Source organism: Pipistrellus hanaki, assembly GCF_964339955.1.
Source record: "Pipistrellus hanaki genome assembly, chromosome: 17".
NCBI lineage: Eukaryota > Metazoa > Chordata > Mammalia > Chiroptera > Vespertilionidae > Pipistrellus > Pipistrellus hanaki.
Window position 1 is genome coordinate 14,479,368 of NC_140519.1, and position 21,191 is coordinate 14,500,558.

Below are 21,191 nucleotides of genomic sequence, written 5' to 3' on the forward strand. Positions count from 1 at the left end.
GACCGTGACCTCCTGGTTCATAAATCGATGCTCAACACTGAGCCACAACGGCCAGGCTAACCTCTCCAGGATTTGACACAGCTCTGAATGCTAACCTCTCACCACTCCAAGGCAGCCTTTGTGCCTCCCCTCCTTTCTTCTCTCTTCTTCTCTTTTCCCCCTCCTCCTTCTCCTTCCCTCTTCTTCCACCTTCTTCCCTCTCTCCTCCCACATTCTCCCCTTTCCCTACTTCTTGCTGCCCACCCATTTGTGGGGATGCACACACACCATGTTGTCTCTCATTTCATATCTTTTCACATGTTTCCTCTGCTCGGACCCTGTATTGTCTTTCCTTATAGCACGTTCCACACTGTGTCACCCGTTCCGTGTCTGTCAGCTGGACTCTGAGCTCCTCAGGGGGCAGGGATTGCTCTGTTTTTCATATTTCTCCAATGCCTTGCTCAATTCCTGGCACAGAACCAACCCTTGGGAAATATTTTGTATGAATGAATGAGCACAGCTGAACCTAGGTACCTGTAATCCTTTTGTTGTGAAGATTGGAGAAAAGGAACATAAAAGGCCAGGCAGGGAGCATGGGCTAATACGGCATCCGGTGAATTGTCACTGCTGTGCTTGTCATTGTCCTGAGTCGGGGCCACGCCTTGCTTGTGGGGTACCCTCTTCAGAGTTTAATAATGCCTTGCGCAAAATAGACACTTCACAGCTATGATTGAGCTGAATATATAGTCCATAAGCTGGATGCATGATTAGTTGTTCTTCTGTGTTCATGTTTAGAATAAAAGTAATGGCTATCTTGAGGACATGTTTATTTTCCATGGAAATTATAAACTCCATGGAGCATAGGAATTATTTTTTAAGGCAGAAATGTACTTTATAACAGTCAAAATTTAAAATTTTTAAATTTTATTGTGGTAACACAACATGAGATTTTTAAGTGTGCAATTCAGTATTGCTATCTGTAGGTCCAATGTCGCAGGACAGATCTCTAGAACTTACTCATCTGACAGCACTGAAACTTCATACCCAGCAATTAGCAGCTCCCCACCCCGAGCCCCAGCCCCCTGCCCAGCCTCTGGCAGTCACCAGCCCGTGCTTTTGTAAGTTTGACTATTTTAGGTACCTCATGTAAGAGGAATCGGGCAGTATTTGTCCTTCCATGACCATCTTATTTCACTTGGCATGATATCCTTAAGGTCCATCTGTATTGTGTAGTTCAGGATTGCCTTCTTTTTTATGGCTGAATAATATTCCACGTTGATCTCTACCTCTTTTTTTAATCCCTTCATCTGTTTTTTCAAAAATATTTTTTTTTTATTTCAGAGAGAGGCAGGGAGAGGGGGAGAGAGGTTTCCTCCACATGTTGGCTATTGTGAATAGTGCTGCAGTGAACATGGAAATACTAACACCTCTTAGAGATACTGACTTCAATTCTTCAGGCTAGGTCCCCAGCGGTAGGATTGCTGGAGCCTATGGCAGTTCCATTTTTAATTTTTTTTTTAAATATATTTTATTGATTTTTCACAGAGAGGAAGAGAGAGGGATAGAGAGTTAGAAACATCGATGAGAGAGAAACATCAACCAGCTTCCTCCTGCACACCCCCTACCAGGGATGTGCCTGAAACCAATGTACATGCCCTTGACCGGAATCGAACCTGGGACCTTTCAGTCCGCAGACTGACGCTCCACCCTGAACCAAACCGGTTTTGGCTCCATTTTTAATTTTTTGAGGAACCGCCATACTGTTTTCCATTTTGTATTTCCACCAGCAATACTCAGGGTTCCAATTTTTCTACATCCTCACCAGAGCTGTTATCTTAAAAAAATTTTTTTTTTCTGTAGTAGCCATTTTAACAGGTGTGAGGTGATAATCACACTGTGGTTTTTATTTGCATTTCCCTGGTTGTTAGTGATGCTGAGTGTCTTTTCATATGCTCATTGGCCATTTTATACATTCTTTGGAGAAATGTCTATTCAAGTCTTTAACCCATTTTTAAAATTGGTTCTTAGTTTGTTTTGTTTACCAGGGAGTGGTAGGAGTTCCTGACATATTTCTGTCATTAACCCCTTATCCGATATATGATTCGCAAATATTTCCTCCCATTCTGTAGGCTGCCTTTTCGCTCTCTGTTTCCTTTGCTGTACAGAAGCCTTTAGCTTGATGTAGTCCCACTTGTCTGTTTTTGCTTTTGTTTCCTGTGCTTTCTGGTGTCATAATCATAAAATCATTGCCAAAACCAATGTCTTGAAGCTTTTCCCCTATGTTTACTTCTGGGAGTTTTATAGTTTCGGGTCTCAGGCTTACGTCTTTAATCCACTCTGAGTTTATTTTTGTGTATGGTGTAAGAAAGGGGCTCGATTTCATTATTTTGCATGTGGATATCCAATTTTCTCAACACAATTTGTTGAAGAGACCATCCTCTCCCTATTGCACATGTGTCAAACACAAGGCCCGCGGGCCAAATCCAGCCCGCCAGGCCTTGCAATGTGGCCCACACCGCGCTGTCATCACTGCACTCCGCTGTCAGTTTATGACATTGTCAGTTTATGACTGTTCAGTAAACCATTCGGGCTGCGATTTAGGCTGGATTTTAGATTTTGGCCCCTTCTCTGATTGAGTTCGACACCCCTACCCTATTGTGTATTCTTGGCACCCTTGTCAAAGATGAGTTGATTACATATGTGTGGATTTGTTTCGGGCCTGTGTGCTGGTCCATTGCCTCCAGCTTTGATCTTCTTTCTCAAGATTCTTTTGGCTATCTGGGGTCCTTTGTGGTTCCATATGGAATTTTAAATTGTTTTTACTATTTTTTTTAAAAAAGTACCACAGGGATTTTGGTAAAGATTGCAGTGAATGTGTAGGTCATTTGGGTAGTATGGATATTTTGACAATATTAAGTTTTTCAGTCTATGAGCATGGAATATCTTTCCATTTGTTTTGTTCTTTAATTTCTTTCATCAGTGTTTTGTAGTTTTTCAGCGTATAAGTCTTTCTAGTTAATCTTTCTAGTTACTTCCTTAGTTAGGTTTATTCCTAAGTATTTTATTAAAATGATGCTATTGGCCTTAGCTGGTTTGGCTCTGTGGATAGAGCATCGGCTTGCGGATGGATTCTGAGTTCAATTCCTGTCAAGGGCACATGTCCAGGTTGTGGCTTGATCCCCAGAAGGGGGCGTACAGGAGGTAGCATGTAGGAGAAAATCAATGATTTTCTCTCATCATTGATGTTTCTATCACTCCCTTTCCCTTTCTCTCAGAAATCAAAATATATATATATATATTTAAATGATGCTATTGTTTTCCTAATTTTCTTTTTAGATAGCTGTTAATGTATAGAAATATAAGTGATTTTTGTTTGTTGATTTTGTATCCTGCAACTTTACTGAATTCCTTTATTCTAACTTTTTTGTTTTGGTGGAATCTTAGGGCATTCTTGCACATAAGATTGTTTCCTCTATAAACAGGAACAGTTTTGCTTCTTCCTCTCCAATCTGGATGCCTGTTATTCCTTTTTTTTTTGTAATTTCTCTATCTAGGACTTGCAGTACTACATTGCATAGAAGCGGCTAGAGTGGGCATCATTGCCTTATTTCTGATTTTAGAGGAGGAGCTTTTAATTTTTTACCATTGAGTATGATATTAACTATGGGCTTTTTACTAGTAGCTTTTATTATGTTGAGATAATTTCTCTCTATTCTAGTTTGTTCAAAGTATTTTTTTTAATCATGAAAGTGTGTTGAATTTTATCAAATGTTTTTTCTATATCTGTTGAGATGATCATGTGGCTATTTAACCCTTCTGTTAACCGTTGTGTCACATTAACTGATTTTTATGTGTTGAACCATTCTTGCACCCCAGAGATAAATTCCACTTGATAATGGTGTATAATGGTAATATTTTTGAGAGAATCCTAAACATTTTCTTGTACACGATAACTTGCTGCTGGACTTAAATCTTGATGATTACCTATAACCTAGAATTTGAAAGAATTCATTAATCTTTATAAAAGAAAAAATTCTTACTATTGTACATATTTTAGCTATCTTCTTAAAGGCCTCTTGCTTTAAAATACCAAGAATATGTATTTAACGTACAACATAAGTAAAATTTTCATTTAAGTGTATGTTAGTATTTAATCTGTATGATGGAAAACAGATTGGAAAAAATACTTATCTTCAAAATACCTTTCTTTTCTTTCTTTTCTTGTTTTGTATTTTGGTATTTTGTGACCCAAATTTGGATCAGCATGTCACTTTCATCAGCACTGTTGAAAGAAGAAAAAATGCCAGCACTATCCCCTGAAATCAGATTTGAGAATTCTAATGTCACCAGAAATTCCATGGACAGATATTTTCTTTTTGAGAATAGTTGGAGGAAAGCGGTTTTTGAAACACAAAAGTTGAAGAATGGTAACATCTATTTTATTCTTATTTAACTTAAGAAAATATAGAAATAGTGAGTTTGAACTTACATGTATATTTTTAAAGTAATAAGAGACATTTTATCACTTTTGTAACATTTAAGTAAAAATACTATCTTAAACTTACAGAAAAGACAAAGGGAAGCAAATTAAAATTAGTTTCCTTAATGTAATTCTGTGACTCATGATAGAACAAATTTAAAGAACTACTTCCCTTGATGTCAGTGCAGTTCTCCCTCTGTTGGATCATGCTACTTTTCATGAATAGTGTTTGTTTTTAAATACCTTAAGTTGCCCTAGCTGGTTTGGCTGAGCAATTGGAGAGTTTGCCTGCAGACTGAAGGGTCCCAGGTTCGATTCTAGTCAAGAGCACAAACTTCAGTTGCAGGCTCGAATTCAGGCCCCATTGGGGCATGTGAAGGAGGCAACCAATCAATGTGTGTCTCTCACATTGATGTTTCTTTCTGTCTCTCCCCCTCCCTTCCACTCTGTCTGGAAATCATTGGAAAGGATGTTCTTGGGTACAAATTAACAAAAAGAAAAAAGAAAAAAACAACAACTAAATACCTCAAGCTGGTTTTCATATTTTAAAAAACCCCAATCTGTATAGCGCTGGGATGTTGATCTGTGAGTGCCTTGGGTGGGGCCTGGATGAGGCTGGTTAACCTATTTGAAAATGTCTTTTGTGTGAAGTGTATCATTGGGCATGTGGAGGTATTATTGATATGAGAAAATGCTAAGTAACAGATTTACTATCTGAAAAGGGATTTACTATCGGGGAAAGGGAGGGAGGAAGAGACTGAACATAAACTGTGCACCTATGGATGAGGACAATGGGGGATGGGGAGGGGGCAGAGGGTGGGGTGGGAACCTGGTGGAGGGAGGAAGAAATGAGAAACCTTTGTAATAATATGAACAATAAAGATTGATTTAAAAAAAAAAATAAATAAAAAAATAAATAAAAAAATAAAATAAAAAAATAAAAAACCCCAATCTTTTACACCTTTTTGTTTTAATAATTCTAATCAAAATTATGTCTTTTTTCCTTTCCTGTAAAAAGTATTTTATATCCTATAGTTGCTCAATAAAAACTACTTTGGGGACTTTTTACACGTAAATGAGTATATATAACTTCCTCCCTTAATTTCAAATTATAAATTACATTTTTACTTATCCTGAATTCTGCCATTAGCTTTATTGATGGAGATATAATTCTTGAAAATAGCCAAATTTGAACTCTCTCACTATTTCATCCCTTCTGGTTTTGAACGTGTTGCTACAGATTTTCAATTTTTCCACTAGTTTCCCATTAAAGGTACTCAGAAGACACCCGTTTATCTGTCTCCCTACCCCTAGGTTTAATTGCTTAAAAGAGAATCTACATGGAATTATTTTATTTCTTATTACTAGCTCAGATGATCATGTATTTACATACCTTGATTTTCTACATAAAAGCAGGAAGGAGGAAAGACTTAAAGTAGCGGATAATGTAAGACCCCTGAAAGTGCTTTTGGCTCTTTTCAGTGTGAATCTATCTAATACGCTGAGGATTCTAGAACCATGAAGACAGGGGACGGTGAAGACTGAGGCTCTGGGAAGCTGTCCTTTTTCCTGGTTCAAATCTTAAGCAGCCCCTTACCCCCTGTCCCCTGCAGTCCCTATGTTAGGAATTCAGATATTCTCTTGGGAAAGATGCTAGGTAAACTACAGTAACTTAATTTTCTTTAATGACCCATCTAGTATGTTTTATTATGCATTGTGGTACAGGAAAAGAACTTACATACATCTAATCAGGAAATAATGAAGGTGGTTATGCTACTATTTTTTTTTTAAAATTAGAATATAGCCAAACATTTGGTCTAGAAGAGCTCAGAGAACGTGTTAGAATGCCATATTTACCAGGATTGCGAACCTGCCAGAAAAGTGTGAGTTCGCCGTCGCCATCGCCGTCGCCGGAGGTCCCTAGCAGACGGCGGCACGCTGACCTCCAGATGCCTCCCGTCAGGTGGGTTCTGCTCTTCCACTCTCTCCTGCTGCGTGCTTAGCTGGAGCAGTGCTTCTGCGCGGAGGGGTTTCTGGCCCGTGAATCCAGTTCTTTCTTGCTTACTAATTTTTTCCCATAAAGGATTTAATTTTGTGGTTTTATTCAGTTTGACAAGTAGGAGCTTCTCACGGTTGTTAAGTGACATTGTCAGAAAGGATACAAGGTCTTTTTTTTTTTTTTTTTTTAAAGGATCTTTATTGCCCTAGTGTAAATTGCCCGTGAGAATATTGGAATTTTTAGCAATAACAATAAATGAACTCTGACTATGAACGGGTCTCACTCCCCTGCATACAGATGCTTGCATTTCACTGCCCGTGTGAAGAGGTGTGAGGGGTGATTCTGAATGAGACATCAGCCTAGTGAAGATCCTGCACTGATGATCAGAAATGAGTTTGTCTGCCGGAATCCTGGCATTTAAAAACATTATTATAAATACCCTTCCCACTGTAAATCAGACTGACATACCCTTAAAAGAAATCCCCTTTCTTTAAAAGGATGTATGTATATATTTGTTAGTAAGACAGTCTTTTATTTGGTTTCTGCTTTGGTTTATTTATTTATTCATCGGGTATTTACTGAAAGACCAGCCTTTAAAAAAAACCAAGCATTGAAAACAGTCTGATTTGCAGCTCTTTTTAGGGGAGGATTTATATCTTCATGTATATGTATATTTTCATGTCATGAGCTTTAAAATCGTCCAATTGTATATAGCGCACAATTTCAGAGTCTATTTCTTGAGTTTTATTTTGCTAATTACTCAAAATAAATCCTGATAATATAAATAGAAAATTAGAACATACTAAAAATGAAACGTTGTGGTTAGTTTAGATCTAAATTGTGAAAATAAGAGCTTTGCAGAAAATTTACCCATCTTAACATATCCATTTTTTTAAAAATATATTTTTATTGATTTTTTACAGAGAGGAAGGGAGAGGGATAGAAAGTTAGAAACCGATGAGAGAGAAACATTGATCAGCTGCCTCTTGCACACCCTCTAATGAGGATGTGCCCGCAACCAAGGTACATGCCCTTGACCAGAATCAAACCCGGGACCCTTCAGTCCGCAGGCCTACGCTCTATCCACTGAGCCAAACCGATTTCGGCAACATATCCATTTTTATTGTTGGGAGTTCTAGCCTTTTTCATTTCATATATTTTTTATTTTAGTTGTAATTTTAGTGTACTTACCTTTTACTCAGCCTTTTTTATACACGTACACACAGACACACACGTATTTATCTCACTACATAATCTTCAGTTACTGTCCACGTTATATTTCATTGATGTTATTAAACTGTGTTTAATAAAACAATGTAGTTTATTTAAAAGTTCCTATCATTGCACTTTTACGTTACCTTGGCTTTTTCACTTTTGTGAGCAATAGCACACATAAAATCTTTCCCCTCGTTTTAAATATTATCTGAGGACAGATTGCCAAGCTCTAAAAATATACAAAGCAAAACTGCTCTTTCTGAAGTGAGATTACAGTGAGACAAGGCAGAGCCAGGGACGGTGGAAGAGAGTGAGTTGCCAGTAGAGTAGATGGCGGGAGTTAAAGAGACAGGATGGTACGATTGTGGAAAGAAGAAGGCCCCTGGAAACCTGACTATTACACCTATTCAAGGACAGTTTCCATCACCAGCACACTTGCATCCCTGTTACTTAACCCATCCCTGTCATGTCCCCAGGGGTCACAGCCCTTGATGGAGAAGGGAGTAAGAGTGTAAGACCATCATCCCACAGGTGATGGACTTGTCTCAGTCCAGACCAGTCTTCTGACCCTTCTTTCCGTGTGTATGATCACCTAAAAAGCTGGAAGCCCAGAAAGCACCCCCTAAATCAGTCTGTTCTGCCTCTAAATTTTCAGTCTTTATGTTGCTTCCTATTATTTCACTCTGTTTCAGTGTGTGTGTGTGTGTGTGTGTGTGTGTGTATTTCATTTGCAATTTTGGCTATTTATGAGATGATTCATCAACATTTCACATTGACTTGAGTGTGAATTTCCTTAAGTCAGTGAAAGATAATTTGAATATATTACAATTGTGTTATGACAAGTGTTCTCCATATGTAAGTGGAAGAGGGGGGCTAAGTGCCATGATGTTAATGGAGTGCATGGCAAGCAAAAATGTTAGTTCTCGTGCCTGTCTTTGAAACGAGTGTCTTTATTTTAACCATTCTGGTGAGGACATGTTGAGTTGCCTTGCAAGTTTTGTTGTTGTTTTTTGTTAATCCTCATCCGAGGATATTTTTTTTTCATTGTTTTTCAGAGAGAATGGAAAGGAGGAAGGGTGGGTGAGAGAGATAGAAGAGAGAGAGAGAAACATCCATGTGAAAGAGACACATCCATTGGTTGCCACCTGCACACACCCTGTCTCGGGCCGGGGATCGAGGTAGGTGCCCTTGACCAGGAATTGAACTCGAGACCCTTACGTGCTCAGGCTGACACTCTATGCACTGAGACACACCAGCCAGGGCCACAAGTATTTTATTCTCCTCTTTGAATTGCCCAGTGCCCTGAGAAGGAACAATCTTGGTAAAGCAGGGAAGTCGTCATTTTTGTTCATTTTGTATACAAACCCTTACTCTCTTCGATTCTAAAAGACTTATGTGTTTTTAAGTTTCTTTAATGCTAATCAGAAATTTTCAGTGACTCTCAAGGCACAGTCTAGTAATAAAACTGATAATAGGAACCCTAGAGGTGACGAGTATTTAAAAGTTTTGGCTGACTTCTAAAGTTTAATGTAGCTACAAGAAATTTGGAATTCTTAGGTACTCTCTCACCCACAGCAGATCCAACCATAACATATTTCCTACATATTATCTAGATTTATCCCAGAAGGAACGAGAGTTAATTATGTCAAAATTTAGATTGTGGTGATGAATAGGGGATAAGTGAGTTGGTTAGCTGGAATATCCAGATACCCTGTTGATCTAATCTTGATTCCCTCCCTCATAGCATTCCCTGAATCACGATTACTGAGAATTGAGATGAAAATAAAATTGAGATAAAGATGGGGAAAGTTGCATATAACACTCCTCCTTGGGTAAAATTCATTAGCAAAAATTGAGACATTAAGTTGGTTCATATCTGTTTCTGATTAGATTAGCTATGATGGAAGGAGTTTCTTTAATGTTTATTTCATTTCTATGTGATGTTGTCTTTTCAACAGGTGAGTCTCGCTGGAAGCATGCCCCTTGTCTCTTATTGCATCGTGAAAGACGGATGTGGCCTGGATTTGTAGAGAAGTGACTTTATGATAATGTGTAATTTCAGGAACAAGAAGACCAAGGAGCCTTGCATTGTGATACCATTTCTGGAGAAACCCCAAGGCAAGCAGGCTCCTCTTTTTTTCTTACTGTGCTGCGGAATACTTATCTTCTATTTTAAACGTCCTTTCTTTCCACGGATTTAATTGTCTTTGGTTTGTTACTGCTTCTCTGAAGCTTTGGTTTCTAAATGCAGTAGATGTTGTGTTCGGTGTATCGTATATCTTTATTATCCAGGACCCTGGCAGGGGCCCTTCTCATCGCAGGTGGGCCATTGCAGTTGCCTGCAAAGTTTCTGGCCTTTGAAATCCTTCTATACGGCAACAAGCCCAAGACCTTGGCCTCTAATCGCATCCCTCCCTTCTTCAAAAACAGTTCCTCTGAAATACCCTCAGACTAAAGTATGAGCTCCTTAGCTTGGCACTGAACCCTTTACCGTCTTGCACTAACGTGCCTTTCTAATTAATTATTTTCCTGAATCCTGTGTATCTTATCACATCCAACTGCAGAAACGTATCCCTATGCCAATAGTTTGAGTTCAAAAGAACTACTCTTCACATTGATTTATTCCTAAGCCTTTGGTGATTAGGAGGGTTTATAGCACTAAGCTGTATTTTCACTTATTTTGAGTATGAATTTGTTCTTTGAAGTGATAAAATCAGCGTTCTCACCTCCACATTTCTGATGTGTTTGATCAGAATTTTGTTTTTCAAAAACAGACCCTGAAAAATCAGTTGAGCCAGGTAATTGCCTTTTTGATGAGCTCTGCAAGATGATGGGAATTTCTCAACTTACTGTCTCATCCCTAACTTACGTGTGTTACCGATTCCTGGAGCCTTACACTAAGAGAACCTTATATGGCATGCGACATGTATATGTCTAGCATTTAAGTTCTCCAATAAATTGTGCTCATTTCTTGAAGGAATTTTACCCAAAGTTAAGTGGGAGAGATTCATTTTTTTTTCTTTTTCTTTTTTTTTTTATGATTCTTAGTCAAAAGTTTTCCACTTTCTTGTCTTTTGTCGATTATTATGTAAGCCAGGGTTTTTCAACAATGGCAGTATTAACATTTTGGACCAGATAATTCTTAGTTGTGGGGCTCTGCCCTATGCATTGAAGGTGTTTAGCAGCATCCCTGAATGCCATTGTGTGGTCACTAGATGCCACTATGTGGTCATCAAAAAGGCCTCCAGACATTGCCAAATGACCTTAGGGTGGCAAAATCACTTCCAGTTGGGAACCACGGAATTAAGTATAACATGTCTAGCATTATATATTATTTACTACTAGTGGCTTGGTGCATGAAATTCGTGCGGAGGGGGCGTGGGGTCCTCTCAGCCCAGCCTGCACCCTCTCCAATCTAGGACCACTCAGGGGATGTCCGATTGCCAGTTTAGGCCCGATCCCCAGCAATCGGACATCCCTCTCACAATCCAGGACCACTGACTCCTAACTACTCACCTGGATGCCTGCCTGCCTGATCACCCCTAACTGCCCCCGTCTGCTGGCCTGGTCATCTCTAACTATTCTCCCTGCCGACCTTGTTGCCCCCAACTGCCCCCTCCTCCAACCTCCTCCATCACTGCCTGCCTCTGTCAGCCTGGTCGCCCCTCACGCCCCCACCCCTCAGGCCTGGTCGCCCCCAACTGCCTGCTACTCAGTCATTTGGTCACCCCTCACTAACGCCCCTGCCAACCTGGTCGCCCCACGCAACCTGGTCGGTGTCATCCGTTCAGTTTCAATAGTTGCTTAGGCATATATATATATATATATATATATATATATATATATATATGATTTGTCCTTCAAACTATCAAATGTTTCCTTCTTTATCTGTGTATAACAATTATTTCTTTACCAGCTTAAGACTTTTTCAACCTTACTTAGTTTTATGATAATCACAGTTATCTCCATCACTTCCATAACTTTGTACTTATAGACTAATGGAGCTAATAGAGCACCTCTAAAGAAACCACAAACACTAAAATTGTAGAGTATATAATTAATATATAATATATAATATATAATGCTTTCTCGACATTGTTGGTAGCAGTCAGAATTGACTTAGGAGCTTTGCAAGTTCAGTCTCTGGGTGTTCATAAGGTTAAATGCTCATGAGCTTCTCCTTGGATATGTCCTTTCTCTGAATTTCCAAATAGTATAAACAACTTTTGTGATCCAATAGGCAACATAAAATAAAAATATACTTGGTGATTTAAACAAAAGACATCTTAGCCCAAATGAACATTTGCCTGCCTGTGTTCTAAAATAGGCCAAGTTTATGGTTCTTTTGGGCCAGATACTATATCTTCTTCACCTTTATAACCTGCAATGCCTACACCAGTTTCTGCAGTATAACGAGTGTTCGGTAAATACCTGTTGATTTTCCTTCAGTCATGCAAGAACACCATTCATTCACTCATTCACCGAATGTGAATTGAGTATCTGCTCTGTGCCAGGCCTTGTTCTAGATGCTTGGACCTTGGTTACATCCCTCCACAAAACCAAGGTCCCAGGCCTTGTGGAATTTACATTCTAGTGAGAGAATACAGCTGACAAACAACCTGTATAATAAAGAGCTAATATGCTAATTCGTCCGAACAGCAAAACAACCGTCTGGAAGGTTGTTGTGAGGTCCAGCTGAGGCAGCTGGGGCTCCAAAAGCTGAGCCCCTTGCACAAATTTCATGCATCGGGCCTCTAGTTAAATATAATAAAGAAGGTCCATTGCCAGGTATATCAGAAGATGTAAGTAAAACAGGAAAAAAAAATAGAATAAGGGAAGGGAGATCAGAAGATCTAGGATCAGAACAGGTTTACTGGTGAGGGTAAAATTTGAGCCAAGACTTGAAAGAAGTGAGGGAATTAAACTCCTGGAAAACAGTTACTCTCTTGGAGCCAGGAAAGATCCCAGGGCAGGATGCTACCTGACCAGTTGGAAGAATTCAGGAGTCAAGGGTGGCTAAACTCAGAGTGTGGAAGACCAGGTAGAAGAGGTGACATCTGACCCTGTAGGGCTCTGGAAGGGTCACTGCATCTAATTCTGATTGAAATGAGGAGTCACTGAATAATTTTAACAGAAGAATGATTTCCATGTGATCCAGTTTAAGTTTTTAAAGGATCATTTGGCAACTGTCATCTTTTTCAGTAGTTACTCCTTTTAAAAAAAAAATGGCCCAGTCCTGGTGGTGTGGTTCAGTTGGTTGGGCGTTGCAAGGCTCATGCACCTAAAGGTTGCTGATTCGATTCCGGTTGTAGGGCAGCTAATCCATGTTTTGCTCTTATATCGATGTTTCTCTCTCTCCCTCTCCCTTCTTCTCTCTCTCAAAATCAATAAAAATACTTTTTAAATTAAAAATGAATAAATAAATCCTGTAATTTCATTATAATAAATAAATAGCCATAGAACATCCACCTCCGGCTGTGCTGAAATCGCTTCTATTAGATGACTTTACCACTGAGAATTAGCATAAGAGTTAATTATAAAAGATCATAAAAATATATTTTATAATAAATAAATAATATAAAAGTTGCATGTTTATTATTAATATAAAATAATAAAAATATTAAAAAGCAACTACCTTAAGGTGCCAAGAGCTCTCATTGCCAATAGGACTTCAGAGCTGAGATACTGGAGAAATAACCGCAGAGAAGTGAGCCCCAGATTCTGTGAGCAGTTTTCCTCCAGGTGTTTGCTTGTTCCTGAGGGGCATGCCTGCCAGGTCAGATGTCAAGACCTCGGGCAGAAAACAGTCTCTTTGAGGCGAAAGAACTGGGCGGAGGTTTCAGTGAGTTGGCATGTGCTGGGAGGCAGAGGGGGAGGTTAAGGCCCGCCTAGGAGAGCCTAGTGAACTCCCAGGCTCTCGGTTAAAACCCCCGAGGGCTGCACACACAAAAAAAAGGCATCCCTAGGAGAGACGAGCTTTACAATAGCCCGCAGCCCCTCGTTGGCCGGATTAAAGTGACAGCTGCCAGAAGGAAATGAAATCTCTCTGGAAAACATGAGGTGACAGAGCCTTGCAGGTAAAACACGTGGGCCATTTGTTTTCTTTGGAGGAGTCTTTTCATATTGATCCAGTCATTTTAACGTTAGGACTCTTAAAGCATTCTAATCTGTCCATCAGTTTTGGTTAAGTGATATGCTCTAGAATTTCTTCCATTTTGTCTAAGTTTTCAAATTTATTGGCCTAAAATTTAATCTTTGCTCTATCTATACTTCTGTTCCTCTTCTGATATTACTTACTAGAGGCCCCGTGCAAAAATTCGTGCACTCGGGGGTCCCTCAGTCCGGCCTGCACCCTCTTGTAGTATGGGAGTCCTCGGGGGATGTCCTACTAACTGCTCACACTCACAGTCGGACATTCTTAGCACTGCCGAGGAGGCAGGAGCGGCTCCCACCACCGCCACTGTGGTCGCCAGCTACAAGCCTGGCGCAGGGCTTCTGGCTGAGCAGCGCTCCCCCTGTGGGAACACATTGACTTGCAGGGGGCTGTTCCTGCATTGAGCATCTGCCCACTGGTGGTCAAGTGCGCATCATAGGTTGTTCTGCCATTTGGTCGATTTGCATATTACCCTTTTATTACATAGGATTTGTTCCTTCTGCCTTGTTTAATCTCACAGGGGCTTTCCTTTATTACTAGTCTTTTCAGTGAAGAACTATCATCTTTTTAAACTTTTTAAAGTTTCTTATTGTAAGTTTGTTTTCTATTTCTCCTCTTTTCTGAATTATTGCCCCCCCCCCTCCATGTTCTGTGGGTTTATTCTTTTCCTAATGTATATCTTTCGCCTCACTTATTAATTTTCAGCCTTCTTTTCTAACAAAGAAAATTATACCCTAAGCCATAGAGAGGTTTATACCCTAAAATTTCTCTTTTGTTTCACCACACAATTTTTGTAATATTTTTTGTCATCTACTTAAATGTTTATTATGATTTATTTTTTATTGATGCATAATTTAGAATGTGTGGGTAAATTTCTATATATTTGAGAATTTTTTTATATTTGAGAATTTTTATATTTACCTCATTGTTGATAACTTCCACTTAATTTTATTGGTCTGTATGATAACAATTCTTTTTAAGTTTTTCGAATATTGCTTAACAGTTATTTTGTAGCCAGAGGGTCTAAGATCAAGTCCATTGCAGTGCTAAGCACAAGAATGCTGATCATATTCTTGCCCTATGCTCTCTCTGAAATTCTCACTCATGTTACACATTCAAATAAAAACAAAACAAGCAAGCCCAACCACCCTGGAGATTTGAAGACAGCTTTCTTGATACTTGAAACTTGGGCATGAAATAACAGTGTTTTCAAAATAATAAATAGATTCATATTTTATTTTCAAACACTTGTGTGTTTCTAAATAGAAGTATATACACACATTTACATATTTAGGTAGTAAGTAGTGATTTACATGGGAACTTTGAATTTGGTGGGTTTAGATTCAAATCCTGCCCCTAACAATGGCTAGAATTTAAGCCTCATTAAATCATTTTAAAATATGTAATCCAAGAGAGTACTAGTTACCTACTTCTTTGGGTTGTGTGGATGAAATAGATGAAAAGAGTACTTGACATAAAGAGGTCACTCACTACCAGTATTACTATTCCTACTGCCCTAAAGAGATGCTCAGTTAGAGAAGGGCCCATTTCACTTTATAATTTTACTATGTTACTTCACTCAGTATTTATGAGAAATGGTTTTATTTGCAAAATAAATAAATAGATAACTTGATAAGCACTTAAAGCATTAAATGAGCTAATTATTTATAGAGGCCATTTTTTATGGAGAATGCATTTTTATAATTATTTCTAGATAATAAATTCCACAGCCATCCCATGTTTTATATAATTAAATGCATGCATTTGCAGGTGTTTTTAGTGAGATGTTTTGAGATGACTTATCACAGTCACTTTAGAAAGTATACGACATTTCTACTTCAAAAGAATCGTAGTGCTTGGTGGTCGCTCGAGGAACAGACATTTTGCTTGCACTGTATTTGAGAGACTATCATTAATGTGTGATTATCTGAATGTTAACAGCTGATCTTCTTTCCTGACAGGTTCTGGATTCAGCGATCCCCTCGCTGGAGCCCCACCTCATTACTTACAGAGAATTTCCAGAATGTCCATGCTGGAGTATGACACCATTCGCCAAGAGACGGCCATGAAGTCCAAAAAGGGTAAGAGACGAGAGCTGCGAGACTGCTGGTAACACGCATCGCGATGCTTCACTCACCGTTAGGGCTTATCCTTCTTCCTTTCCTTTTTATTTTTCTTTCTTTTTGATATGTGATATGATATGGAATGATATATGTAACAATGGGAATGTAAATAGGAAATAAATATTTTATGTTACACTCAGAATAATCTGTGCTTTGTTAACTATACAAAGAGACATTTACATTACAGCTTGTGTAGACCCAAGCATAAGAAAAAGTATATTGCCACCCAGCCGAACTGGCTCAGTTGGTTGAGCATTGTCCTGTGCACCAAAAGGTTGCCAGTTTGATTCCTGGTTCAGGGAATATTCAGAAGGCAATCTCTCCCTCTCCTTCTCCCTTTTCCCCTCCCCCTCCCCCTCCCCCTCTCCTTTTCTCTCCTTTCCTCTCTCTCTCTCTAAGCATGTCCTCAGGTGAGGATTTTTTTACAATTTATATGGCATGAATTTTATGCACATTGATTATGTTGTTGTTTTTTTTACTCAACTTGAGAAGTTTTTGAGTGCCTCTCTGTAAAATGATATTCGATAAGAACCGCAGAAGATTCAAGAAAAAGTGAGCTCTTGTTGGGGTTCGAAAGCACCAATATAACCCTCTCCTTTTCCCTGCTTGAGTGTGAAACAGTTGTGAGGTACTTATTCAAGCAGATGACGATGAGAATATTAGCTTTGCTTGTTGATAAAACCTGGAAAGGAGATCCTGGCTCAGGCGTGTGGCAACCTCCTAACACTGAACTTCAGAATTGGGCCAACGTGCACATCCGGGTAAGTGCTGACAGGCTCGGGCTCACCTGCCGAGTCAGAGCCTTGACAAGACCAAGAAGAACAAGGCTCCTCCACTGTAGACAGGCAGGTCCCTGAGGAGGAAGAGGGTGGGGAGACTCGCCCTCTGTGGGGAGCAGGGGAAGGTCTAGATCAGGAGGACACTGCTCCTCTAGAAAGCCTGAGGGATGGGAGAGGAGTGCTTGCCAGGAACCAGGAGAAGTCCAGCGCAGCAGAGCCTGCGATCCAGTGAGAGTGGCATATGGGCACAGCAGAACCCGTTTGATATGGGTTATGGAGGGTGTTATGGACGGTCAAGAGCAGGGCAGTGTTCCAGCGGGCATGCTTCCTGGAAGGTGCAGTGTTCGAAGTGGACCTTAAAGCCAGGGAAGATGAATAACGTAGCAGAGGTGCACTGTGCATCAGGAGTGACACTGTGGGTGGAGCTCTGGGGAGCAGAGGGCAAGCGGCAGAATTCACGTCCTACAGACATCAAGCCAAGTGCTGCGCTGAGGGACACCGTGAGATGAAGGCTTCGGTGAACGGGGCACTCACCACCCAGCTTCAGCTCTTTGTCACCTGGCAATGGAGGCCCAAAGTCACCAGATATCCCAAATTTTCATTGGGAGCCAGACCCCAGGCTTTCCTGCAAAGCCTTCTAAGTGTCAATGTTAGCAACTGATTGGAAGTTTATGAAGCCGTTGTGTGGGCCAAAGACAGTTACATGTGCCAGCTAGCGCTGGCTTTGAGGGGCCATTCTTACCTGCAACAGGGCTTGAGATAAAAGGTTGATACCTGGTAGAGAGCCTCAGATCCAAGCATGAGTTTCTATTTCCTCACTTTCTCAAGGGGAGATTTTGAGTGTGAAAACAGATCATTGCTTTTGTGATTTAGGAAGATTCATCCAGGCTAGATTGTGATGGGAGGAGCCTGGGAGAAGGGAAACCAGGGAGAAGCTGTTTATAAAAATTGAGGCAAGAATCTCTCAATAGAAAGGTAGAGCCAAAACTGGTTTGGCTCAGTGGATAGTGCATCATTCTGTGGACTAAAAGGTCCCAGGTTCGATTCCAGTCAAGAGCATGTACATTGGTTGCGGGCACATCCCTGGTGTGGGGTGTGCAGGAGGCAGCTGGTCGATGTCTCTCTCTCATCGATGTTTCTAGCTCTCTATCTCTCTCCTCTCCCTTCCTCTCTGTAAAAAATCAATAGAATATATTTTTTAAAAATTAAAAAATAAAGATTTACCTATTAAAAAAAAAAAAGAAAGAAAGATAGAGATAGGACACCAAGGCAAAGCACCCAAGGTCAACTGATTGGACAAAAGGGTATCAAGAGAGGAAGAAGCAAAACCAGCTCATTTCTAGTTTTAGACATAGATTCTCAAGAGGAGATGCCAGTTTGGGGGAATAACAGGATCAATGCAACTTTGAGTATATTCTGTGTAAGGTGCCACCAGGACATCCATCCAGAGATGCCAAACAGGTAGTTGAAAGCAGGTGTGTAGTTCCGGAAAAAGATGTTTGGCTAGAGTTAGAACTAGGAAAAACATGCATTGCCAAGGCTGAGTTTTCCTGCTAAACCTGTAGAGAGAGAAGAGAGGCCAGATTCATAAGGGATGGGAGCGAACAGGAAGAAGACAAAAATAAAAGAAAGAAAGCATCACAGATATAGGAGAATGAACATATTTCATGTTCTTGCAAGCTTTATGTTAATGTATAAGATACACTATTAATATGCATGTGCTTATAGGCATTATCACAATACATTAGTTCCTCAGGGGATAACTAAACTTACCTGGAGATGTTTGCACTGACATCTGAATTTCGGTTGAGAATGATTTAGGTATTACGTGTACCTTTTCTTTTTTCTTGTAACCCATTCCCAGTGTGGTCAATGGTTTAATAAATGGGAAACAGGAGAAAAGTACTCCTCTCAAAAATGCTGTGAACTCTTTTTTGGATGAGTACTTCTCTTTCTTTTTTTAAATATATTTTATTGATTTTTTACAGAGGAAGGGAGAGGGATAGAGAGCTAGAAACATCGATGAGAGAGAAACATCAATCAGCTGCCTCCTGCACACCCCCTACTGGAGATGTGCCCGCAACCAGTGTACATGCCCTTGACCAGAATCGAACCTGGGATCTTTCAGTCCACAGGCCGACGCTCTATCCACTGAGCCAAACCGGTTTCGGCTGGATGAGTACTTCTCAATACCTTTAACTGTCAAATGAGTTTCATCTAGTGAGCTCCTATTGTGTACTCTAAATATTTAATCTCATTTGTAAACCTTATGAACATCCTAAAAAGTAAGTAGGTGATATTATTCCTATTCTTTAAATGAGGTAAACAAAAGGGCCTTTGTTTTATACCAGCTCTCAAGTTAGAAACAGGAGAACTGAGCCCTAGTTGGATTGCAGACCAAAGGGTCCCGGGTTCGATTCCATCAAGGGCACGTACCTCAGTTGCAGGGTTCTCCCCGGCCTGGGCCCTGGTTGAGGTGCATGCAGGAGGCAAGTAATCGATGTGTTTCTTTCACATCGATATTTCTCTCTGTCTTCCACCCTCTCTAAAAATCAATGGAAAAATATCCTCAGGTAAGGATTAAAAAATAAAAAAAATAAATAGGAGAACTGTTTTCTCACCTACTAAGCTCCAAAGCCCATATGCTAGTATATAAACTTAATGGAATAATAATTTTTTTAAAAAAACTTGAACTCAGTTGATACATCATGGTTTAATTACTTAAAATGTAGGGAAAGATAGTACTTGCAGAGAGGAAAATATCTCGTAATGTTGAGTTGAGTTCCCGACTTACGACGCCAACACATCTTGGAGCATTTATGCCAGTAGAATAGAAAGACCCTGCCCCCACGTCCCCCATGAAAAGTTCAACTCAAGTCAGTTTGAGAAAGGAGGGGAATGTTTATTTCTTTTTAATAAATGAGATATGCTGACGATAATTAATCACCTTTTTAGCCGTGGGTTGAATTTAACTTATGCTTTTCATTAAATCTGTGTGTTTTTTTTAAACCCACAGGCTCCATTTCCTTACATTGCATTCACTCTTTTTGTTCCTCATGAATATTTTAGGGGGGGGAAAAACACTACACACACACACAAAACAAAACAGCATGTAGTTAGTACAGAGGAGGCTCAAGTCACCCCCAAGTAAGATAAACCCACGATGAAGAGAGAAGGGGGAAGTGCTAAGTTCTGATATTGCTGCTGGCATGGATATTAAATGTATATTTGGGGTTGAAGACAGTCTTGCCAGAAACGATCTTTTTGTGTCTGTAATTTGGAAAGTGCACCTGTGTAAGCCATATCTATCATAATCTTGAGAAACTGTACCTTTTGATAAATATTTAGGATGGCAAGACTGAGTCCTGATTTAAGGGTGAGAAAACAGTTCTCTAAAAAGAATAGTTAACTCAGTGACAGATAAATCATTAGACAGTGATCATTTTAAAGAAATTTCCTAAGAATCACTGCCTTCTCTCTAATCCTAAACTTATCAAACAGCCCTATAGTATGTAATTTGGACTCCTGAGTAAATATATGTACCAAAAACCAGATGCCTTCTCTGGATGACATGGATAACTAAAGTTTTTACACGTTCACTGTGCACAGGGCATTGTGGGAAAGCTTTTCATCTAATATCTTATTTAATCATCCCAAGCACCCAACTTGACAGCCCCTGGTCAACTCGTCTCATGCCATTCCCCTGGGCGCCTGCTACCTCCTCTTTTCTCTTCAGCTCCTTTCCCCTGCCTCTGACTCCTTCCTTCTTCCTTCTCTGAGGACATAGGAGCATCTGAAGAGAATGTCCGCTCACTGCTCTATGAACCTGACTGATTCTGGTCTCCTGCACTCATGGGCCGTGCCCCTCACTCGTGCGCAGATATCATCAGAATTTCCCCTCTGGACACGGTCATTGCGCCGTGTAAAGCTTGCTGCAGAGCCTCCTGTCTCAGCCCAGCATTTGACCTCTAGTATCTGCCCTCCACGTGTTTCCCTTTACAGCCGCACTAGCCACTTCCCCTCCGTCTCCTTCATGAGGTCACACAGGTCACCCTGGCGAAGTGGCGTGTCAAATCACCTGAAGGGATTTGAACCTTCAAAGGCAGAACTGCTGATCCATTTCTGTGTCCCCGGTTCCTGACTCTGTGCCTGACATGTAGCATGAACTGAGAAGCCCTGAATTATTTTGTGAGAGAGAACGCAGAGTTTGAGGTCAGTTGGTGATGAGACGGTTCAAACCAGAGACCCTGAACTTTCCAGGCCGCAAGAGGGAGACAGGGTGACTAACGCAGTTTCTATGGAGTGGGAACAGGTAGGAGATCCTGACGGGTAAGGGGCAAGCTTCGGTTAGCACTTCAGAGAAGGAAAGGGGGTCTAGGCTGGCAGGCCCTGTCGTCAAAGGCGAGCAGCCTGGAGTCACATGGCCACTGGCTGGTCAGTAGCAAGGATCCCGTTGTCTCAG

At 40.3% G+C, this 21,191-nt stretch overlaps 1 protein-coding gene across 1 annotated transcript in view; it reads left to right on the forward strand.

The window, feature by feature from the left end:
* LOC311612123 (uncharacterized protein C8orf89) overlaps positions 1 to 16,105 on the forward strand; it is a 30,253-nt gene extending 14,148 nt beyond the window's left edge. Inside the window, exons 3-6 of the mRNA XM_084864900.1 lie at positions 4,243 to 4,406; positions 6,257 to 6,422; positions 9,736 to 9,791; positions 15,789 to 16,105. Coding sequence (XP_084721026.1) covers positions 4,244 to 4,406; positions 6,257 to 6,422; positions 9,736 to 9,791; positions 15,789 to 15,940 — 537 coding nt within the window. The 5' untranslated portion in view covers position 4,243 and the 3' untranslated portion in view covers positions 15,941 to 16,105. The remainder of the gene's footprint in view (positions 1 to 4,242; positions 4,407 to 6,256; positions 6,423 to 9,735; positions 9,792 to 15,788) is intronic.
* Positions 16,106 to 21,191: the final 5,086 nt, after the last annotated feature.